Genomic DNA, 21,452 nt, shown 5'->3' with positions numbered 1-21,452 from the left:
CCTAATATTTATATCCATGAGTGTACCTAATATTTTTTATTTCCCTGAGTGTACCTAATATTTTTTCCCTACGTGTTCTTATTATTTTTTACCCTGAGTGTACCTAATATTTTTTTCCCTGAGTGTACCTAATTTTTTTTCCTGAGTGTACCTAATATTTATTTTCCCTGAGTGTACCTAATATTTTTTCCCTGAGTGTACCTAATATTTATTTCCCTGAGTGTACCTAATATTTTTTTCCTGAGTGTACCTAATATTTATTTCCCTGAGTGTACCTAATATTTTTTTCCTGAGTGTACCTAATATTTATTTCCCTGATTGTACCTAATATTTTTTCCCTGAGTGTACCTAATATTTATTTCCTGAGTGTACCTAATATTTATTTCCATGAGTGTACCTAATATTTATTTCCCCCTGAGTGTACCTAATATTTATTTCCATGAGTGTACCTAATATTTTTTTCCTGAGTGTACCTAATATTTATTTCCCCCTGAGTGTACCTAATATTTATTTCCATGAGTGTACCTAATATTTTTTTCCCTGAGTGTACCTAATATTTTTTTCCCTGAGTGTACCTAATATTTTTTTTCCTGAGTGTACCTAATATTTATTTCCCTGAGTGTACCTAATATTTATTTCCCTGAGTGTACCTAATATTTTTTTCCCTGAGTGTACCTAATATTTTTTTCCCTGAGTGTACCTAATATTTTTTTCCCTGAGTGTACCTAATATTTTTTTTCCTGAGTGTACCTAATATTTTTTCCTGAGTGTACCTAATATTTATTTCCCTGAGTGTACCTAATATTTATTTCCATGAGTGTACCTAATATTTATTTCCATGAGTGTACCTAATATTTTTTTCCCTGAGTGTACCTAATATTTTTTCCTGAGTGTACCTAATATTCTTTTTCCTGAGTGTACCTAATATTTATTTCCATGAATATTTTTTTCCCTGAGTGTACCTAATATTTTATATCCTGAGTGTACCTAATATTTTTTTCCTGAGTGTACCTAATATTTATTTCGCTGAGTGTACCTAATATTTTTTACCCTGAGTGTACCTAATTTTGTTTTTCTGAGTGTACCTAATATTTATTTCGCTGAGTGTACCTAATATTTATTTCGCTGAGTGTACCTAATATTTTTTACCCTGAGTGTACCTAATTTTTTTTACCCTGAGTGTACCTAATTTTTTTTTTCCTGAGTGTACCTAATATTTTTTACCCTGAGTGTACCTAATATTTATATCCCTGAGTGTACCTAATATTTTTTACCCTGAGTGTACCTAATATTTTTTACCCTGAGTGTACCTAATTTTTTTCCCTGAGTGTACCTAATATTTTTTTCCCTGAGTGTACCTAATATTTTTTCCCTGAGTGTACCTAATATTTTTTACCCTGAGTGTACCTAATATTTTTTACCCTGAGTGTACCTAATTTTTTTTCCTGAGTGTACCTAATATTTATATCCCTGAGTGTACCTAATATTTATTTTCCCTGAGTGTACCTAATATTTTTTCCCTGAGTGTACCTAATATTTATTTCCCTGAGTGTACCTAATATTTTTTCCCTGCGTGTACCTAATATTTTTTCCCTGAGTGTACCTAATATTTTTTACCCTGAGTGTACCTAATTTTTTTTCCTGAGTGTACCTAATATTTATTTCGCTGAGTGTACCTAATATTTTTTACCCTGAGTGTACCTAATTTTGTTTTTCTGAGTGTACCTAATATTTATTTCGCTGAGTGTACCTAATATTTATTTCGCTGAGTGTACCTAATATTTTTTACCCTGAGTGTACCTAATTTTTTTTACCCTGAGTGTACCTAATATTTTTTACCCTGAGTGTACCTAATATTTATATCCATGAGTGTACCTAATATTTTTTATTTCCCTGAGTGTACCTAATATTTTTTCCCTACGTGTTCTTATTATTTTTTACCCTGAGTGTACCTAATATTTTTTTCCCTGAGTGTACCTAATTTTTTTTCCTGAGTGTACCTAATATTTATTTTCCCTGAGTGTACCTAATATTTTTTCCCTGAGTGTACCTAATATTTATTTCCCTGAGTGTACCTAATATTTTTTTCCTGAGTGTACCTAATATTTATTTCCCTGAGTGTACCTAATATTTTTTTCCTGAGTGTACCTAATATTTATTTCCCTGATTGTACCTAATATTTTTTCCCTGAGTGTACCTAATATTTATTTCCTGAGTGTACCTAATATTTATTTCCCCCTGAGTGTACCTAATATTTATTTCCATGAGTGTACCTAATATTTATTTCCCCCTGAGTGTACCTAATATTTATTTCCATGAGTGTACCTAATATTTTTTTCCTGAGTGTACCTAATATTTATTTCCCCCTGAGTGTACCTAATATTTATTTCCATGAGTGTACCTAATATTTTTTCCCTGAGTGTACCTAATATTTTTTTTCCTGAGTGTACCTAATATTTATTTCCCTGAGTGTACCTAATATTTATTTCCCTGAGTGTACCTAATATTTTTTTCCCTGAGTGTACCTAATATTTTTTTCCCTGAGTGTACCTAATATTTTTTTCCCTGAGTGTACCTAATATTTTTTTTCCTGAGTGTACCTAATATTTTTTCCTGAGTGTACCTAATATTTATTTCCCTGAGTGTACCTAATATTTATTTCCATGAGTGTACCTAATATTTATTTCCATGAGTGTACCTAATATTTTTTTCCCTGAGTGTACCTAATATTTTTTCCTGAGTGTACCTAATATTTTTTTTCCTGAGTGTACCTAATATTTATTTCCATGAATATTTTTTTCCCTGAGTGTACCTAATATTTTATATCCTGAGTGTACCTAATATTTTTTTCCCTGAGTGTACCTAATATTTTTTTTCCTGAGTGTACCTAATATTTATTTCCATGAATATTTTTTTCCATGAGTGAACCTAATATTTTTTTTCCTGAGTGTACCTAATATTTATTTCCATGAATATTTTTTTCCCTGAGTGTACCTAATATTTGTTTTCCTGAGTGTACCTAATATTTTTTTTCCTGAGTGTACCTAATATTTTTTCCCTGAGTGTACCTAATATTTTTTACCCTGAGTGTACCTAATATTTTTTACCCTGAGTGTACCTAATTTTTTTTCCTGAGTGTACCTAATATTTATATCCCTGAGTGTACCTAATATTTATTTTCCATGAGTGTACCTAATATTTTTTCCCTGAGTGTACCTAATATTTATTTCCCTGAGTGTACCTAATATTTTTTCCCTGAGTGTACCTAATATTTTTTCCCTGAGTGTACCTAATATTTTTTCCCTGAGTGTACCTAATATTTTTTACCCTGAGTGTACCTAATTTTTTTTCCTGAGTGTACCTAATATTTATTTTCCCTGAGTGTACCTAATATTTATTTCGCTGAGTGTACCTAATATTTTTTACCCTGAGTGTACCTAATTTTGTTTTTCTGAGTGTACCTAATATTTATTTCGCTGAGTGTACCTAATATTTATTTCGCTGAGTGTACCTAATTTTTTTTACCCTGAGTGTACCTAATTTTTTTTTTCCTGAGTGTACCTAATATTTTTTACCCTGAGTGTACCTAATATTTATATCCATGAGTGTACCTAATATTTTTTATTTCCCTGAGTGTACCTAATATTTTTTCCCTACGTGTTCTTATTATTTTTTACCCTGAGTGTACCTAATATTTTTTTCCCTGAGTGTACCTAATATTTATTTTCCCTGAGTGTACCTAATATTTTTTCCCTGAGTGTACCTAATATTTTTTCCCTGAGTGTACCTAATATTTTTTTCCTGAGTGTACCTAATATTTATTTCCCTGAGTGTACCTAATATTTTTTCCCTGAGTGTACCTAATATTTTTTCCCTGAGTGTACCTAATATTTTTTTCCTGAGTGTACCTAATATTTTTTTCCCTGAGTGTACCTAATATTTTTTTCCCTGAGTGTACCTAATATTTTTTTTCCTGAGTGTACCTAATATTTATTTCCCTGAGTGTACCTAATATTTTTTCCCTGAGTGTACCTAATATTTTTTCCTGAGTGTACCTAATATTTATTTCCCTGAGTGTACCTAATATTTATTTCCATGAGTGTACCTAATATTTTTTCCTGAGTGTACCTAATATTTATTTCCCTGAGTGTACCTAATATTTATTTCCATGAGTGTACCTAATATTTTTTTCCCTGAGTGTACCTAATATTTTTTCCTGAGTGTACCTAATATTTTTTTTCCTGAGTGTACCTAATATTTATTTCCATGAATATTTTTTTCCCTGAGTGTACCTAATATTTTATTTCCTGAGTGTACCTAATATTTTTTTCCCTGAGTGTACCTAATATTTTTTCCCTGAGTGTACCTAATATTTGTTTTCCTGAGTGTACCTAATATTTATTTCCCTGAGTGTACCTAATATTTGTTTTCCTGAGTGTACCTAATATTTATTTCCCTGAGTGTACCTAATATTTATTTCCATGAGTGTACCTAATATTCTTTCCCTGAGTGTACCTAATATTTTTTTTCCTGAGTGTACCTAATATTCTTTCCCTGAGTGTACCTAATATTTTTTTCCCTGAGTGTACCTAATATTTTTTCCCTGAGTGTACCTAATATTTTTTTCCCTGAGTGTACCTAATATTTATTTCCCTGAGTGTACCTAATATTTTTTCCCTGAGTGTACCTAATATTTATTTCCCTGAGTGTACCTAATATTTGTTTTCCTGAGTGTACCTAATATTTTTTACCCTGAGTGTACCTAATATTTTTTCCCTGTCCATAATTTAAATAGCAGTCCTAAACGTTCTCAACAATTGTTTGACAGTGAACCAAACACTGCGAAAGATAAGTCAAATAAAAAGTAATAATATGTGTTATGTCCCCGGCTTGTCCAGGGGTTTGGGACATACAAATAAATCTACCCGGTGGGAAAACCTCAAGGATGACTCGAAACAGGTGTCAAGTTTGGGTATTTATTAATGAGTTAACCAAAAGAAAATAAACCTTAAAGGTTTATTAGAAGATATTATAAACAACAACACACAGTCTCCACGGTTCCCACCGCGCCGTTGAAATACACACGCGAATGGTCCACTGATAATCACACCTCCCCAGCTGATCACGAATACTCGTCCGGCAGCTGGTTCCACACAGACGGTGCAGGGCAAAGATTACGATCAGCTGCACCCAGCCGATCTCATATTCCACACAGCAGTCCACACAGTAATCCACACAGCGGTTCCAAAACGGTAATTCACCCTGACGTCAAGGGAAAAGGGCGCGCTCTCGATCAGCTGCACTCAGCCGATCTCCCTCCTTTTTCTGTTCACACAGCACTCCACTAGCCCTTTTTATACACCTCACTGATTCCCTCTGATCAGCCTCAGCTGCGGAATTATCCGGATCAATCTCCAAACACCTGCAGTAGAGAGAGAGAGAGAAACACAGACCCACACCCAACACCCACAGACCTCACGGGTCGTAACAATATGCAATATGTAGTTTATTTTACTTGAACTGACTATGTTTCTCATTGAATTATTCAAGGCACATATGCTTCTTCAGAACAAGAGAATTGTGTGGCTTATGAATATTCCTCAGTTATTCCTTCATCTGGAGAAAAAAATATTTTATCAGCAAATATATATAATTAACAATATGGTGCTTTTTTGGATAATGGAAAATGAAATAACTGTAAAAAGCTACACTCAAAAAGCATCAAACTTAATGTGTGTCGAAATATTGTCTTATACCACAGAACCCACAATACCAGAGTAACAAGTCAACAAAACGTTTGAGCGAGACTGACAGAGAGAAACTGCAATTGAGCGTGTGTGTACCTGTTTCTGTGTGACACATTCTCTGAGGAAATCAAAATCCCTGTTGCTTTATCGTTTCAAAGTTTGATGTGACAGAATGATACAAACAGTAAATGCTGGTATGGTTTTATATCAGCACTCTTAGAATGCCTCTGGTAAAACCAGATTAAACCGCTGAAACTACTGTACTAATCTGTAAATACACAAGTGAATAATATAACGTAGACATGACTCTATGATTTACACAACACTACTACAAATTACAGTCATTTTAACAGAGTCATTCACAGTTGCTGCTTTTTAATGAACACTCATAAAGAAAAATAGTGATCAACCTGAATCTCTCTGTGTGCGATCTTTTGTGCTTAAGTATAATAATATTACTTATTTGTTACAGCAATTGTGATTTGAAAATAGGCACATAGTCACTCATTGGCATTTCATGACCCTCTGTAATGGTTTGCATTACAATACTTAGAATAGGCTACTACTTGGCACATATATTTTAATGCATAAAAGAAGAAATGCATTGATTTCTGGCACACTTACCTAACCTGTGTAAATCTGTGCGGAAGTTGCAGCATTAGGATGCTGAGGGTCTAACAGTTGTCTAAGTGCCTTTGTAGTCACTATACCATAGTAAGACTTTTGGTATAAGTAACTGAACTACAGCATTCTCTTTGCTCTTTTGGTGATCTCTGGTGCTAAGTTATGTGCTGGTTGGTATGTTTAATTGCAGTTAACCATTTAAATGTCTTTTGGGGATTCGGGATGCTTAGGAATATGAGTAACTCCAAGTAATCTCATGAAAAGTAATGGAAAAATGTAATACGGTATGTTTTATTGTGAGTACTTAAATTAAATATTTGTTGGTTATGTATTAAAATATATTTAATATGGTTAAGAACTGTTAATGTTACAGAAATCAGCCAGATAACGAAGAACACAAAGTACCAAAATGTCCAACTAATTAAAATGTCTTATATTAATATTATAATATATAGTGAATACAAATTTAAAAAAACTTAGCTATGTATACTGTGGTAGCCTATATGAGACTATTTGAAGGCACTTATGCTTTTTGTTGTCCTTATGCTGTTCCAATTGCTTCCATTGTTTACCGCATCTGTAAGTCCCTTGGATAAAAGCGTCTGCTAAATGACAATGTGAAGGTAAAATGTGAATATAGGGCTTACACATTACACAAGTGTGGGAATGTTGATTTCAAACACTACCTTCCAAACTTGATATAATTATATTTTTGCTATAGCAGTTAAACAAACAACTAACCACATAAAGGAACATTCAGCTTACACAATATTTGGCAGTGATGACTCGTTCCATTGTGATAATGTACCCAAAGTCAATGTGTGTTAAAATGCTTTCTTTTCCCCAAATACTGAACGGTTCAATAGTTTAGATGTTTTTGCTGTTGCTGCTTACTTGCTTTGTATGAATGAAATTAAATAAATACAAGTGCTATATAACCACTAACAACAGGATTATATGTTAAATAACAAAATGAACACAGAATTTTACACTAATCATCAGCTATACATGTAACAGACTAAATGTTTTTGAATAATGATGCTGGTTGTAGTTAATATGATGGTAAATTAGGGATTGATTAAGATCTCTGAAGCACCGGAGCTGTTAGCAGATTGAGTTGCGGTGGGATTAGATACGTTGTACACATCTGAAAATAAATGGAAACATGTTATTCAAAAGATGTCTTGACATATCCAGTACATTTACTCACTCAGCTCTTGAATCCAGTGTCATTTCAACATGAGAAATACAACAAGTGTTTCATTTAATTGATCCATCTGCAAATGTTTTATTTCATGTTATTTACTCACTTCTGCGCCATCTTCCAAAGAATCCCTGTCCACTTGAGGATGATGTTCCTGCATTAGTGCTCTGTAAATTAGAAATGTTAGTCAAAATAAATCAGTGGAAAATGACTAAATAAGCATTAACTTGGAGATCCTGTCACGATCACAAGTTGGAGTGTCCGGCAAGTGCACTAGAAGGCACTCCCCTCACAACCGGGACTGCATACATACTACATTTCCCATAACTCTCTACCCAGACTCATCAGCCATCACTTTATTCACCTGTACCTTGTTAACTGTGTCTATTTATACCTGGTTCATTGTATCAGTCATTGCAAAGTCCTGTCAGTGTAACAGCGACATTTCTGAGCAGTGCTACTGTGGCTGTTACAAAAGGTTCCTGCATTGGTTTTTGCCTGTACCCTGTTTTTGCCTGTACCCTGTTTTTGCCTGTACCCTGTTTTTGCCTGTACCCTGTTTTTGCCTGTACCCTGTTTTTGCCTGTACCCTGTTTTTGCCTGTACCCTGTCAGATTTTTTTTTCCTGGTTTGACTGATTACATGTCTAGGGACTTTTGCCTGTTTATGATTTTGGATAACCCCATTAATAAACTAATGCATTTGGATCCTCACCCTGTGTGTCGCCGTGTAGAATTTGTAACAGATACATTAATTTGGACTAATATTAAGCATGATGTCATAGTAAGAGATGTGCAGTATACTTTATATAACATATTTTACCCTGGTAGGACTGGAACTGAGGTAACTCTGTGACAGCTTTCCTGCAACTACCTCCCGGACCTGCAACCAGAGATGGACTTAGACCTAGTTCATGAAGAAATGTTTTGAAAGGCCCCTAAAATAACTACATGTAATTTTACTATCCATAATCACATCGGAACACATTACAATCACGGGTATCTGCTAACGCACACTAAGCAAGTGAAAAAAAAACATACCTTTTTGTCTAAAAGTATTCCAAACACCAACACAAAGAATCCCTATTAAAACAAATGTTATGTTTAGTGTCACACTTTAGTATCACATACCAATAAAACTAGGATTACGATTTGCAATTTCTTATATTAAAATCAGGGAGCAGCATTTCATTGGATTGCTTAGGCCTAGTCCACACATACACGAGTATTTTTATAAACAGAGATAATACAATTTTAAGAGTCTTCATAAAAAAACCTGCGTCCACACAAAAACATGCTATCAAAAGCATGCCAAACCAACAGGTGGCGATATAACCTTAACCATAAAGACTTGCTGGCCAATCAGAAGCCTTGAATCTGACATCAAACAAAGGAGATGGCTGCACGCATTCCACGTCTACACGACAACACTGAAGCCAGAGTTTCTAAAAATCTTCACCTAGCCAGAGTTTTCAAATAAGTGAGATCGGGTACTGCGTTTGCCTGTGGACGAACGGCCAAACCAAATAGAAAAACTGCAGTTTTGAAAATACCCGTGTTCGTGTGAATAGGGCCGTATACATTTCATTATATACAAATTGGCTTTGAAAAACATACAAAAACTTGTAAATAAATATGACTAATGACTCAAGGATGGTACCTGAAATGAATTGAGGATTGCAAACACCACATGTATACCAAAGTCAGGTGATACCATGGTTCCAATGCCAAATCCCCATGTTAGACCAAAGATAGGAGTGAGAATGGCCACACATCTGACAATGACAACAAGAACATGTCTCTCATCTGGTTGAGTTGCAGCACCAACTCCTCTCCTTAAAATCTTGCACACAACCACAATCAAAATCAGGAGGTTAATGAAAACGATAGTAAGAGCTGGAATCACAAATGCCAGCAGGGCCTTAGACTGATTCCAGTTCAGCCAACATGCATTTTCTTTTGAAACATAGTTTCCAGCTCCAGCTGTGGATGCAACAGTAATAACCACTATGAGCAAAGGTGCACCATAACCAACTGTGAAGGCAATGACCATCAATGCTGTTGTGGACATTTGAACAAAGACAACGATTGTGTTGTAAAGGAGCAAAAGTGCTGAAACGAACATCCAGAAGAAAACAGCCAGATAAAAAAAGTGCATGAAGAACACCACTGCACTGCAGGGACCCACTGGGATCATCTGCTCTAGTTTTGTGTGTGGATTTGAGACTGCAGCTCCAATGATGAAACAGATGTTTGCAATCAGCAGAGACACAGCGATGTTGACTATTGAGACGTGTCGCAAGTATGACATAACCCGATGCTGGGCTTGATTTCTTCGTATTGACTTCCAAACAATCATCTCAATAATGAGGCACAGAATCAAGCTGGCCATTGAAATAGCAACACCGATGTATGTTATATAGGCTAAGGCTGTGCTTTCTACAGGGTTTTGGGTTGCAAATGGTGACATCAGGATTGAAAAAGAGGTTGTGTGGTTACATTCACATGTAACATTTTCAAATCCTACGAACGTGACTTTACATCCAGTTGAATCCCATCGGTCAAGAGAAAAGTCCCAAAACACACACTGAGGATTTCCCAATGATCTATTTTTAATGTCAAAAGTTAACAAAATGTTATTCAGTGGTGGTTTAACCTGAACAACAATCACATCTCCATTAATTTGGTTTCCTGATGTTCCGCTGTCATTATTAGAAGTATTGCGAGTAGGTAGAACGCTGCCAATGTCTGTGAAGATAATAATGGTTATTGAAGTTGAACTGGGAACATCTGGTATCACAATCTGTGTAGTTGAGTCTTCTAGTTGAGATTTGACAGTGAACATTTTCAAGTTCTCTTTAGTTACATTTCTGTTTAGCTGAATGTTTGTTTTTGTTATGTTAAAATCCACATTTGACAGATGGCTACTAATGGTCTCAATAGCTTGCAGAAGTTCAACGCTGGTGTTTCTTTCTCTCTGGTTACCGTTGTTCAATTGCTCCCATGTGCTTGAGGATTCATTTGTAATAATAATGTCCACTGTGGTAAGGAAATCCTGGAAACAGGAATCAATAAAAACATAATCACATAATCACATAACAATAAAGGTCATTAATAGTAAAATAATAAAATGTGTTTATTAGCCCCAACTTGCAAGAAAAATATATTTTATCTATTTATAAAGTATATAAATATAAGTATTCTGAATTGATTCTTGACAAGACACAGGCTTGTTTCATGGGTGAATTTTTGATGACTGATGGCCATATAAGAGGAAAAACTGAATCCACTTGGATTGTCTTGCTATTTGCAAAAAAAACACATGCATGTTTACTACATAAAAAATCATGCATTTTATACAATACACATAACATTTTCACAAAGGTTGAATACACATACCTTTATCACAGGTTCATGAATGATAATGTTTTCTGAGACTTCAGCAACTGTGGTAAGGATCTCAACAATTGTTTGGACAGTCGCAGCAGACTTTGTTGTAATAGCATTACTCTGCTTTGTAGCATTACTGAGGCTTTCTACAAATTCTGGAATGTTGTTCACAGCCAAGAACTACATTACAAAGTACAGATATTAAAATTATTATGTATTATTATTGTATCATTATGTTAACAGCTGTTTGTTTTCACTTTTAGATCAATAGATTACCTTAGCGTCAGTTTCAAGGTCTTTGATAACTTTGACTACACAGTTGTCCTGTATAATTTTCCATACTCCTGATTCACAATTATATTGTCTGTTGCCTTCATTGCCATCATCACATGGCCCTTCAGTTTTATCATTTGTTTTTCCATATCCAAGTTTGTTATCTCTACAGGTAAAATCTGGGGTTGACAATACTTGATTAAGTGCCACAAAAAAAATAGCCTTCATTTATTTGCTGTCTATATTGTATGTGCTTCATTTACAGTATTTACTAAGACTAGATCATATAGGTCATATAATCTATACGTAATTCTTTTTTTAATTGTGACCCTGGAAAGGCAACAGTAAAAGAAACTGGCATCTGCAGCATTTAAAGAATATGAAACTAAAGACTTACCTTCTGCTCTTGTTATTATCTTGACATTCTTCATGCTATACATGTATTCATGGAGTTGCTTTAAATCCTTCAATCGACATGTGAAGATTTCTTCCTTACAACTGCCAGTTGAGGTTGCATGTTTATATGTGATGCAATCTGACCCTGACCCTAAAACAGTGTAATACAATTATTGTAAACTACTCCTTAAGAACATTCAGGATTTAATGGTTTATATTATTGTAAATAATAAAAGCTTGATAACATTTAGGGGATAGTTCACCCAAAAATTACAATTGTGTCATCCCTTACTCCCCCTCTTGTCATTTCAAACCTATACGACTTGCTATCTCCTGCAGAACACAGAAGAAGATATGTAAACGGAAGTTGGTAATGTACTCGGTTACTAACGTAACCTCGGTTCCCTGAGATACTGGAACGAGTACTGCGTAGCAGGACGCTATCGGGAAACTCCTTTTTTTTAGATGAATGACGTTTTTTTCAACAGCGCAGTGAAAAATGCACGGCCATTTGTTTGTGAAAAGTCAAAGATGCACGGACCTATGGCGATGGCACTTGCCAAAAGGCGGGGCTTATGGCTATATAAGCAGACACTTCGCGGTAAGGTCCTCAGGTTACTTCGACTGAAGCCACGACCATATGCAGCTTGTAAGCACGGCCAGGACTGTAGAATCTGGTAAATGTGGAAGGTGAAGCCCAGCAGGCTGCCGCACAGATATCCGCTATAGAGACACCGCTAGACCATGCCCAGGAAGAGGCGACACCTCTAGTAGAATGGGCTTTAATTCCTGTGGGCCATTGAAGGCCCATGGAAGAATATGCCAGCACAATAGCCTCAACTATCCATTTAGACAGTCTATGCATCGAGACCGGGGACCCTCTGGTGCGGTCACCGAAGCCAACAAAAAGCTGTTCTGACCACCTGAAGGGGGCGGAAGGCTCAATGTAAATCTTTAACGCTCTGACTGTACAGAGCAGGTTAAGCTCCAGGTCCTGCTCGGAGGAGGGGAGTGCAGAGATCATCACTACCTGTACTCTGAAAGAGGTAGAGATCACCTTAGGTACATAGCCATGCCTTGGCTTGAGTCGTTAGGCCCAAATTCAAGACAGGAGGAGTTCAAAGAGAGCACCTGTAGGTCGCCCACATGCTTTACTGATGCTTGAGCTAGAGCAGAGCGGTTTTAAGGGTTAAGGAACGGAGGTCCACAGATTGTAGAGGCTCGAAGGAAGAACTCTTCAGAGCTCTCAGGACCGTGGGCAGAATCCCAAAAACGGCTCCTCCGTGTCTGAAGCTGCTAACGACGTGCTGTCGTTAACCCAGAAAACGCTTCGGCCAAACGAGACCATATCAGTGGCAACGGCCAAGGGACGCTGGTTTGGCTAAGAGAAGCGAACCGGCTAGCTCTTTTAGAGTTGCCAGATGGCGGCAGGGAGAAGACCGGCGCTGCTGGATAGCGATGCCGCTGAGAAGGAGGTCGAATCCGCTGCAGATGCTTTTCGAAGGCGAAGCAGTCAGTCTCGAGTAGCGAAGATCGAGTCGTCGCTGAAGGAGAAGAGATTTTAGGACCCTATGGCGATGTGTCTGCTTATATAGCCATAAGCCCCGCCCCTTTGGCTATAGGTCCATGCAGCTTGGCTGCCATTGGTTTAAAGTTTTACTTTTCACAAACCAATGGCTGTGCAGTTTTTTTTAATGTGCTATTGAAAAAAGCTTCAGTCTTCGGAGAAAAAGGTGCTTTCTCCATAGAGTCCTGCTATGCAGTACGAGTGAAGTATAGATAGGAAACCAAACAGCACCGGTCGTTTAATGCAAGTGAAAGGGTTCCGCTTAACAATGTTCTTTATAATATCTTCTTTTGTGTTCTGCAGAGATGAAATGGCATACAGGTTTGAAATGACAAGAGGGGGAGTCAATTATTTTCATTTTTGGGCAAACTAACATTTTAACAAGAATGCATTTGAATAGATGTACAACCTAATGGTTGACTGGAGCCACTCTTAACCCACTCAATACTGTAGTGTGCATTAACACAACAGACCAGTTGGATATCTCTTGCATCACAGGGAAAAATACGTTCAACTTCACCCACATTTATTTGGGGTTGTGTGTTGATAACAATATCTTGCCACTGGATGTAAGGTGTTGATTTGTTTGTTATGATGCACGAGTATCTGCCTACACATGGAAGGAATAAATAGAATGCATTATCATTTTTCATTTAATTAAAAAAAATCTTTTAATTCTTCTTTGTTTTCACCAAAAACTTTTATTTTGAAAATAGAAAGCAATACAGGTGTATCTATCTCACGTAAACCAGGTTTTTTTCAATGATCTAACCTATTAGAGTATGGCATGATCATACTGTATACAGTAAATGTCTAGCAAACTGTTGTACTGTTTCCTGTTTTTTAAAACCGCACTCCATAGGCTGTTATTTACTGTATCACACAACAAGAAATCATAAACAGGACAAAGATGGTATAAATCACAGGTAACTCACCACTGTCACGTTCTGTAGCATTCTTCAAAGTGAGAGTTCTGTTGTTATTTGACATGGAGTATTTTGTGTCATCTGGATCTTTGTCATTCACACTCCATTTTATTGATCCCTCAACAGACGGTGAACAATTCAGAGTCATCATTTGGAGAGGAAACACTGCATTTGTGGTGGACAGATTCTTTTGTTCTGGAAATAATACAGATTGTATCACCAAACAAATAACACAAACTACCTAAACCAGCAGCTACATAATAAATAGTTCAAGATTATTCTGATTTACCAGTTTGGCCAAAAGCGTTCGGTGATAATTTTAGAATTTCAGACACTTTTGTGTTTGCTGCTGTAAAATCAGAGCTGTCGTCTGTTGTATTTATCGTGTAGTCTGCTATAACACTGCCAGGCCTAGAGAGTGAAACAAAACACCAATATTTTAAAGATAAAAAATGGTATGTAAATTTTTTAGCAATGAATACTTTAACGTAGCCGTTGTTTTAAAGTTGGAATGTGTAAGATCAGGGACGTGCACAGGGGGGTTGCTCAGGTTGCCCGGGCAACTGCCCATATGCCCTTCTCGACTCACGTTGCCCTTCCGAGGCGGAAGATAAATAAATAAATCATACAATGGATGCAGAATTTCACATACGTCTAGATAAAAAAACGCAAAGCTTCATTCACTTCCATATTAGGGCAACGAAAGTGAATGTCATAAGGGGAAGGGCAAACTCTGTTTACGTGGCTGCAGCGCTGCACGCGACCGGTGTAATTCCGAGAAATGCACCCCTGCCAGATTATGCACCCTCCCTCCCCACAATGGTTAGGGTAAGGATTAGGTGTTAGGGGTGGGGTTAGGATTAGGTGTGAGGAGGGGAGGGGTTAGAACCAGCCAATCGGACAGCCGAGTTCTTCTAGGGGTGCATAAACTGGCAGGGGTGCATTTCTTGGCACAACACCGGCACCTGAGCTGAGCCTGCATGAGGGAGATTGTCACAGACTCGCGGTTGTCGGGTGATACGACTCAACGTTGTCTATTTCACACGTGCTGGCTTCATCACATCATAACGGCAACTTGCTGAAACGTCAGATATAATTTAATACGGAATGGACAAAAGAGACACTTTTCATGGATGTCGATGTGAAGTGGACGTCAAGGGACATGCGACATGCCAGCACAGAAAAACAAAAGTAACCGAGCTGCAGGAACATCTTCCCTTAGGCTTCAATATTTTTCCAAAAAATTGTCTGGCAATGAATAGAGTAGACTGTTTCAGAATCACTGTATCGATATGATGCACAAAATTGTATTGTAGTTGCGAGTACACCAGAGTCCTATGCAACTATTCTTGCCTCACTAAATGCTGCAAAGTGTCCTCCTTTTTTGTGTTATGGAAATAGCCACCATTAGGTTGTCAGAAAAGGTGAGTTTGTGATGTATAACAAACGAACGATCATCATCATCAAGTTTTATGAAATGAATTAAAATCTTCATAAATCCAGGCTGAGTTTGCCACGTTTAGCCTAAATAATAAGATAGATAGCTTGAAGACAAGCAGCCTAGGCTACAATTTTGTGGTAGGCATTAGGCAAACTAAGCTAAGTGTCTGCTGATATTTCTCACGTTTCGTTTTAGCAAGAAGAATGAATGATGGAAGCAATGCATCACATTAATTATTTTATTCAAAATGGTTAAATGCCTAATGCCAAACAATGTTAAATGACATTGTTTGAAGCCAAGATGCTCACTGAAGAGAGGCGGATTCAGGAGAGACAATTCAGGGAGGCATTTTGTTAGGGATATTGATCTAGGGATTTTTATGACTCAAGTCATGTTTTTCTGTGTTATTATTAGTACTAGTAAAGGTGATTGAGTGCTGTATTTCAGTGTTTTACTTCTTTATATATATGTTTATTTTAATAAAGACCCTGTTATTCTAAATCCTTCATATAGCCCGAGAATTGTTTTTTTTGGGGGGGGGGGGGTTGCCCTTTTTCAGGTCAGAGCAACTGCCCCTCAAAATTCCTGTGCATGTCCCTGTGTAAGATGATTTCACAACAAGATGGAACCTGTAATCGAATATAGTTTAATTCTAGAGCAAGATTCTTTCAGACACCTGGCATGAATAAAAAAACTTTACAAAATTTACAAAACAACACAGAAGTAAACCATTAGTCATATTTAATAAAATGGTTATAGATTTATGTCTTATAACAGCTTTCTGAGTATTAGTTATATGTTTGACTGAGAGATCAAGGTATGTTTGTTTACAACCATGTTTCGAGAATGATTTAGTACGTTTATTTTTCCTTTCATACCTGAAACCCGTGACTTTTGCTGAATGTGTAATGTAGTGAGGCAGATTTCCATAACCTGTCTCAATCTGTAAAAACAAAAATAGCTCATTTGTGGAAAGTGTGCCATTAAAACTGAAATAAAATCCTAATTTAGACATAATCCGAAGGGACACATTTCCAAAGAATCAGCCAGATTTATAAAACTGAGCATTAACTGTACGGATGACCTTCTAAATCCTTGCTACATTAGTCTGCACTGACAGTGTGAAATATGGTATTCAGTTTTAATTTAACAACAAAACCCACGTGTCTCCACACATAACACAGCAGAACACCCGAAAGATGTGGTAATGTCACGATTCTGCTCAGTGAGCTAAAAAACTCGAGACAGGAAAGTCCTGTCAGATAATTCCGTCAAATGCAAACAGTGCATTGGGGACTTTTTACAGTGTAGTCCCTCAGAGTCACCGTGAAACCGAAGTTCGATTTACTTTTTTCCGTATTGTGACATATTTCTGAGTGAAACGGTTCCTGATATTATCAAAAATGTAGGGCTGTGCTTTATTTTCTCATTCCCTTTTTGATTGGTTATTTGTAAATTGGGCCTGGAGGGTAGGGCTAAAAATGCCTGGCCATTGGAGACTCACTATAGTCCTTCCCCTTTTTTGTTGCTTCTGCATGTGGTCAGATATCATATATAATAAATACAGCAGACTGTGTAAAAATTAATTTGAGACAACTGATTCAAGAAAAAGTACTCACTGCTGACTCAATTTGTTGAGATTTTCTTGTGTAAATGTCATTGTCAGGTTTTATGAGGCTGGTATCAAATGATTCATCAAATCTCAATGACATTTGAAAGACTGTAAAGAAAACATTTACACACAGTTACATTACGAACAGTCATCAAGACTAAGAAAATCACAAAAAATATATATTTTTTAGCTATATCTACAGTACGTCTTACCATACACAGGAATTTTGGTTGGTTTTGGCAATTGTAAAGTATCAGAAGGACCTACAATCAGTCACCACAGAACACAGAAAACTGCAAAATCTTAACTCTGCTTTTATTATGCAGGAAATATAAAGCTTAAATAAAAATTGCACATAATCCCAGTGGTCTGGGCTGGAAAATGTACATACCTGTGGGTGGCTGCGTACACGCTAGGTTAGCTTTTGGAAATGATAGAAAGATTAGAACACATTTCTAACCAACTCACAGAAATGCATAAATGTAAAGTGATTTCTTCTTTTACTTTGTTGGCAGAACTGTCCATCTATTAGTTTCTTGTTGATGCAGCTGCATGTGTTACTAGTGGCACTACAGGTTTCATGAGTTTTACACATGTCACAAGGCCAGAAATGCTGCTCCTCACATGTGCACTGGAAACTGGTGTTAACTAAGCTGCACACTAAGAAACAAAACGACGTACAAGTTCATTTTAAACAGATCTGCGTTGTCAAACTGTAAAGTCACGACTGTTGTACACGTGGTTAGAAGGTGATGTGATATTATTTACCTGTCGTGAATCTTGTATTCAAAACTGTCAAATCAGCAAACTGGGAGGTGTTTTCAAAACTCTTCAATTGATTCTTTATTTCATTGATCACGGAGACGGCTGATGCATTTACCTCAATTTCAACCACATAGTCTTTGAATGATTCTGTAACATATTACATACTTTGAATTGTTTGAACAATTTTTCAATAAAAGAAAGCATTTAGAGGACAATAGAGGACATAACATAAATCATGAATCAGACCTGCCTGCCTTCGTCTTATGTGATGGACTGGTTCATCTGAATATATGTAGCTGAACTGAAATAAAATAAAATGTGCATGGATATGTTGACTTGTTTTCATTTAAAGGTCCAATTTATCAGAGGTGTATAAAGACTTTACATAATGAAGCGTTGTGTTTTTATTACCCTAGAATCTATCTACATACACCCTTGGTCATCTTTGGCTGACTACTGACATTGCAAACCAACTCGCAGATTCTCTCCGGCTCCGCACCAGCCATCCAACCATTGAACAGAGAGCTGGCTGAGAGCCGTGACGTATATGCTATCCGAAGAATTACAGAATTTCAGTCGATTTATATCTTATTATCTTTTGATGACGTGCACTGACTCGCATGTGTTTGAATTCAAATCCTCCCATAAAAATACTTGGATTTACTTATTTTTTCTCTATTCAAATTTGGTTTTGTTGTTAATGACAAACTTTTCTATTGTGTGACAAACTCAGAACACATATTTTGCTGTCACTTTACAGGGACTTTACATTTGTACAGATATTATATATGTACTTATATATTTGCATAGTATAAACATGCACACACACATGCGCGCACACACACTTAATAAAACCTTTAAAGCCTTTACTTTTTCTGGGAAATCATTAGCTTCCACCTCACACACATGGGTAAGCAGGACAGCCACTGTTAGTACCAAAATATGCCTTAATATTTGTCCTGTTTTGGGGAAAAAAGTAACTTCAGTCAGACAAACCAAACATTATTAAGTGCTTTGAAAAGAAAGGAAAAAAATTGGACTGCATATCTGCTTTAATGTTATACAATGCAAATACTGTAAATACCATTAGGTGTCAAACAAGGAAGTAAATAATTACAGTGCAAAATCAAATCTATCCCACCTAAACTGGCTTGACAAGAGGATTGGCTTAAAATAAAAGGCTAGAACCTAGTCAAGGACGACTGGTTGGTCAAATCAGGGTTTAAATTCATTTTATTATTATAAAATTATTATAGTTCTGTTTTTGAAAGGTTACTTTTACCAGCCATGTTTCTAAGTAGGAATTGCATTCAAATATTTTTCTTCAGAACAAGTGAATTGTGTGGCTCATGAAGAATCCTTATTTCCATCTGAAAATATAATAAAATAAAACAATAACAACAATAACCAAATCAAGAATAATAACAAGAACATTAATAATAGTAATAGTTATTATTTCTTGATTATTAACAATTAATCACATACATCAGTAAACACAAAAATAATAATAATAATGCAGCGCCTTGAGGGACAATGGAATAATGGGTTTTATGGCAACTTGGACCTTTTTTTTCCATTAATTTTTGAACAAATTTTGATGTGGTAACTACAGAAAACTGGTATTGTGTCAACTGCTATTTTACTGCTATTTGTCATATTTAAGATTGATCATAGCTTCTACACTATGTGTTTGTCTCACCGTAGATCCTCTAAACAATTAAAACTAGATTAAAAACTACTCTCAAACATAACAAATAAACTAAACGACAACATAATACTGTGGATATATTGACTGTAAGACTATATGTCCATAGTGCAGTGTTGTATTTTAGAAACAAAAAAAAAACTATAAGCAAAACAAAGGAGTCTAAAAGAAATGTCTTGTTTCTCTGTCGAACTATTGTCTTAACCACAAAACTACCAAAATAACAGAGAAACAATGTGACAAAAGGTGTGAAAGACTAGCAGAGAGATATGGCAATGGAGCATGTGTGCCTAGCTGTTTTAGCCATGTCAGATTTGCTAAGGACATGGACATCTTTGATATAGTATCTTTTTTTACAGTTGCTGTTTGTAATATATAGCAGTAAAGGTTCCCAGAGCTGGATGTATGGTTTTAAATAAGCCTCTTAGAACGACTTTGGGAAAATCTGATTCAACGGCTGGCACAAAAATCTGTTCATTTACAGTATAAGAGATAGATGCCACTTATCATTGGGATATAAACAACAGTAATTACAGGAATGCAGAAAAAAGTAGACATTTTATATATATATGACCCACTGTAGCAGTTTGCAAAGCAACAAATATTTATACTGTAATAAGCTACTACTAGTCACAACACATCAGATTGCTTGATGTCAATTATATTCACACTTTAAGTTAGAAATGCAATCATTTTGCAGCACACTTACCTAAAGTGGGCAAAACAGTCCTAAACTGATGTCATTAGTATGCTGTCTAGCTCCTTTTTTGTTCCACCTATAAAGTGTCTTTATAGACACCACAGCAGTTGGACTATTTGTTACCTACATAATAAACTAGTTTGTTTCTCTCTGCTCTTTAAGTGCTCGCTTGTTCCAAGTAATTGGGCAGAGCAACACAAAAAATTTATTATTCTTGTACAGTAAGTACACACCCAACTGCCCTTGTTCGTGCACGAGAAAAGGTGTGTTCTCTTATTATAATGAAATAACTTTTCTAATTGTTAGAGTATGTATGACACCAATTCCTTTAGGCCCAGTGAACATAACTTTATCATTTAATTTATAACCTGTGAAATTATTGCCTGGGCTCTGTGAAAAAGACGCACACTATGGTACAGTCTATGATATGCTTTGGGCTAAGAAAAGAAGTCCTCGGAAGTAAATACTGTAGATTTTTAAATAAGTGCTCCAAAAATGATTTTGTTTCCTTAGAATGGATTTTAATAATGACTAATAAATAAAAAAATAAAACAAGCAAAGCCAGGATGAGGCCTTAATCTATTAGTTAATAATAACTTTAAAAATGCTTTCAGAAACGCATTATAGCGATAGTTTACAAACAGAGTTTTTTTGTGTTATACAAAAGACATTTGAGTTACAAGGTGTAAAGAATTTTCATTTTTGGGTGAACAATCCCTACTGTAAGTATCAGTCACTAAGACATGGACTGCTGAATAAGCAGGATTAATTCAATACCACCTCAGGTTGAGTAAATATTTTATTGCCACTGATTGAACAATAATGTAGCTCTAAAGTTCAAATGTGTAAATAAATGGGATCAATATGCAAAGTTTGGGGAAAAACGAGGTAAGAGCTGTGTGGTGTAGTCGGGGCATACTTTTTCCACAGCACTGTTTGCGTATAAGTACTTAAAAAAAATCGATATTAGCGTATAACCACCCTTATTCCCACTTTTCCTGCTCAAAATGTCTCCAAGCTGCATTTGTGGTAGCATTCCCTTTAACTGTAATGCCTTTTTATTTTTTTGTGTATTTAGACTCGCGATTCTTTCAGACAAGTTG

At 36.1% G+C, this 21,452-nt stretch overlaps 1 protein-coding gene across 1 annotated transcript; it reads right to left on the bottom strand.

Annotated features, from left to right (window-relative positions):
* Positions 1-6,636: 6,636 nt before the first annotated feature.
* Positions 6,637-20,501, bottom strand: LOC306904514 (adhesion G protein-coupled receptor F4-like). Its single transcript, XM_079474490.1, has 21 exons — positions 20,359-20,501; positions 19,227-19,314; positions 18,815-18,903; positions 18,191-18,245; positions 17,948-18,091; positions 17,684-17,839; positions 17,571-17,600; positions 17,392-17,442; positions 17,187-17,287; positions 16,446-16,510; positions 14,416-14,537; positions 14,136-14,321; positions 13,610-13,810; positions 11,635-11,784; positions 11,241-11,416; positions 10,974-11,144; positions 9,235-10,629; positions 8,616-8,657; positions 8,398-8,457; positions 7,682-7,742; positions 6,637-7,518 (listed from the first exon to the last, which is right to left on the bottom strand). The coding sequence occupies exons 2-21, from the start codon at positions 19,252-19,254 to the stop codon at positions 7,439-7,441; spliced, it is 3,363 nt and encodes a 1,120-aa protein (XP_079330616.1). The 5' UTR covers positions 19,255-19,314; positions 20,359-20,501; the 3' UTR covers positions 6,637-7,438.
* Between the last annotated feature and the right edge of the window lie 951 nt (positions 20,502-21,452).

The sequence above is a fragment of the Barbatula barbatula genome (genome assembly GCF_947034865.1).
Source record: "Barbatula barbatula genome assembly, chromosome: 15".
In the NCBI taxonomy this organism is placed as follows: domain Eukaryota; kingdom Metazoa; phylum Chordata; class Actinopteri; order Cypriniformes; family Nemacheilidae; genus Barbatula; species Barbatula barbatula.
The sequence above is the reverse complement of the archived record's forward strand: the minus strand, read 5'-3'. Positions and strand labels throughout refer to the sequence as shown.

Bases quoted from the DNA above. Each gene is read 5' to 3' on its own strand.
- LOC306904514 (XM_079474490.1), bottom strand. From the start codon at position 19,254: ATGCAATTCCTACTTAGAAACATGGCTG. The intron at 11,417-11,634 runs GTAAGTCTTTAG...TGTCAACCCCAG, and splicing joins GATAATAACAAGAGCAGAAG to ATTTTACCTGTAGAGATAAC. The intron at 10,630-10,973 runs GTATGTGTATTC...TCCTGTTTCCAG, and splicing joins TTCATGAACCTGTGATAAAG to GATTTCCTTACCACAGTGGA.